We start from the raw sequence: 3476 nt of genomic DNA, 5'->3' as shown, positions 1-3476 counted from the left end.
AATAAAATAAAAGACAAAACATAAAAATAAAGATAAAAGAAAACATAATCAAATAAAAAATTAACAAAATAAAATTAAAATTATAAAGTTAAAAATAAAAGACAAAAAAATAAAAACACAACAACACAAGACAAAAGTAATAAAAATGTTATATTAGCATCAAATCAAACAAAAAAGACAAAATTAATTAAAAAATAAATAATTAATATAAAAACAGTGCTAATGGAGAAAACAACAATTATTAACAGTAAAATAAATAACATAACAGACAAAATAACACAAAACATAAAATTAAAACTTTTTTTTTATTAAAACCAAATCAAATAAAGCAAGATGATGCATAAATAAAATACAAAATATAAAACAAAATAAGACAAAAACAAACAATAACTGATTAACAGTAAATTAAATCAAATGAACTAACTGTAATTAATCTTGACAAACTCAATTCTTCAGGTCTATGACTCGAGCATTGATTTCTGGCAATAGAAATGGTATAGTGATCATTTTTTCATCTGAGTCAGGAATGCATATTAAGACATGCTAAATGAATTCTGGCTTCCATCTTTCCTGCGACGTACAGGATCTTGAGCACGGATGAAGGTCGGATGATTTCTGCTCAAGCTCTGGTGTGATTGTTGTGATTTCTCAGAGCAATTATCACCTGTCAGTCACCTGGAGGGGCGGAGTCTCACTCACCTTCCCGCTGTTGCTGGGGGATGATGGCTGGTTGCTGTGGAAACGCTTGACTGATTGGCGCATAAGCGGTAGTATAGGCTGCTGTAACCCGGAGAGAGAGAGAGAGAATCACGTTAATGTTCCTGATTTAACACATCAACTTACAGCACTGGTGCTGAATACGTGAATAAAGCTCATCGTCATCATCATCTGAGCTCCGACTCACCCTCCACCTTTTTTCTTTATTATAGAGGGTTTACAGTAATTCACATGTGTCCCTGCAGCACAAAAGCAGTGTTAAGTCGCTGGGGGATATTTGTAGCAATAGCCAACAATACATTGTATGGGTCAAAATTGGAAAGAATGGAAAGCTTATTTATTCAGCTTTCAGATGATGTATACATCTCAACTTCGAAAAATTGACACTTAAGACTGGTTTTGTGCTCCAGGGTCACATATTTCTTGCTGTATGCAAGAAAAACTAAAACTTTGTTAATTGAAACAAAACTTAATAAAATTAAATACAGAACATAAAAAAAACTTACATTAAACAAACATTAGAAATAACGACTAACTACAATAAGTTTAAATTGAAGCACCAAAATGACTTAACGGAAATAAATAAAACCAAAACTCAACAAGAACTAAAACTAAAAGTGAAATAAAAATAAATTAAACTCAAATAGTAATATATAAAAAAACGAATAAAAATTATAAAAGCACATAAATGACAAAAAAAAAATTTGTACTAAAACTAAAATTGAAATAAATATAAAAATTCAAAATATTAATAAAAGTGCATAAGTGATACTAAAATAACACTAGTATGCGGTGTTAAATTTAAAATTAAAATTCAAACTACATAAAAAAAAACTAATTTAAAATATTAGTAAAAACTGTATTAGTACATAAGTAATACTAAAATGACACTAAGCAGTGTTAAACTCAAAACTAAAATTATATAAAAAATTAAGCTACCAGTAATTCAATATATATATATATATATATATAGACTATAATATATAAATCATGCTAAAATATCACTGGTATTATGCAGTTATGTATACTGTGCACAGTACACACATGACATGCTACATTCTCCAGTATGTGCAGAGCACAATAAAGCATCCAGCATCCCACAATGCAATGCACTCAACCTGATCTTCCATTTCCAGTGTGACAGAAGAAACAGAAGTGACACCAGCCGTGACTTTAAACATTGCTTTAACTGCCAGAAGATATTTTTTTACACTAAATTGAAGACAAATTACTAAATAACCATATTTCTTTCTATGAAACCACATACCAGCAGCTGTATTACAGTTTTTTCCACTGCTTACACACTAAATCTTTACTTCACACAGTTTCTGAAAGCTGGCACTCAAACAGCAGAAGCATGCACCAAATCTGCAAAACCAGACACTGATCTCAGCCTTTGACTCAGTTTTCAATTTCATAAAACACTTTTTGCAAAACACAACACACAGTTCTCTGTGTAACACACACAAATCTAACATTAATTAATATTATGGCAAAGGTGTTTGCTTTTGAGATGTGTTTGTGATATTTTGAATGCAGTGCTTAGTTTTGCAAGAGATGCGAGGCATTTTGCATGCAATTCTTGGATTTGTGTGTTAAGTTTTGAAAATGTGTGCAAGCAGTTGAAAAAAAAAAAAAAGAAAAAAAAAAAGTAAAATGAGGTCACATGACAGCAGACTGTTGATGGAAATGCTGATCCAGAAAACACATGCAGACATAGATTCTCAGGAAAAAAATAAAAACTTCAGGAGAGTGAAAAGAAACAGGCAGACAAAGAGATTCACCTGCATAGTGCTGCACACCGGCATACGCCTGCTGGAGAGAATCAGCCACTGTCGGACTCTGTGCTGCACACACACACACACACACCCAGAGACAGAGACACAGACACACACACAGAGACACACACAGATTCAGATCAAATGTGACACACTCCTCTGTGCTTCAGGCTTACATGTTATTTTTGTATCAGAATCAATTAATTTATTTATTAAAAATGCAGTTCCTATTGCTCAAACAGTAGAGAATGACACAAGCAATGCCAAGGTCATGGGTGAATGCATTAACTTGTGCATATTACGTATAACTTATATATTTATATATTTTCACAAATATATTTTTGAATGCAATGTAAGTAAGCTTTAGATAAAACGTTGGTCAATTTTTTTTGTCAATAAGTGTCTAAACAATATAGAGATGATATTGTACAGTTAGTTCAGGTTCACGTTACACGGTAAAACCACAAGAAAACATTATATTACATAAAGGATTTCTGAATATATATTTTTTGCTTTGATAAATAAGTTTGAATAAAAAAAAATCTGATCAATTTGACAAATTAAATTACATTATATTATATTATTAGTGCTGTCAAACAATTAAATCGCATCCAAAATATAAGTTTTTGTTTACATAATATATGTATGTGTACTGTGTATATTTATTATGTATATATGTAAAGACACACACATACAGTATATATTTTGGAAATATTTACATGCATATACATATTTATGTTCTTATATTTCATATTATATAAAGAGAGCGGATTCCAAATCTTCTATACTTATCTTGCTGGATCTGTCTGCTGCTTTTGATACAGTGAACCACCAGATTCTCCTGTCAACCCTATTGGAAAATGGCATCTCAGGAACCGCACGCCAGTGGTTTGAGTCATACCTCTCAGATAGGTCTTTCAAGGTATCTTGAAGAGGTGAGGTGTCCAAGTCACAACATCTAGCTACTGGGGTGCCTCAGGG

General features: G+C 31.6%; 1 protein-coding gene across 1 annotated transcript in view; it reads right to left on the bottom strand.

The window, feature by feature from the left end:
• LOC107595376 (CUGBP Elav-like family member 6) overlaps nucleotides 1-3476 on the bottom strand; it is a 25798-nt gene that overhangs the window by 8985 nt on the left and 13337 nt on the right. The window contains exons 4-5 of the mRNA XM_016285760.1: nucleotides 2502-2564; nucleotides 700-780 (exon numbers count right to left, since the gene is read on the bottom strand). Coding sequence (XP_016141246.1) covers nucleotides 700-780; nucleotides 2502-2564 — 144 coding nt within the window. The remainder of the gene's footprint in view (nucleotides 1-699; nucleotides 781-2501; nucleotides 2565-3476) is intronic.

The sequence above is a fragment of the Sinocyclocheilus grahami genome, unplaced genomic scaffold, assembly GCF_001515645.1.
Source record: "Sinocyclocheilus grahami isolate Dianchi unplaced genomic scaffold, SAMN03320097.WGS_v1.1 scaffold201.1, whole genome shotgun sequence".
Taxonomy (NCBI): Eukaryota; Metazoa; Chordata; class Actinopteri; order Cypriniformes; family Cyprinidae; genus Sinocyclocheilus; species Sinocyclocheilus grahami.
Note: the sequence above shows the minus strand (reverse complement) of the source record. Positions and strands in the feature narration are given on the sequence as shown.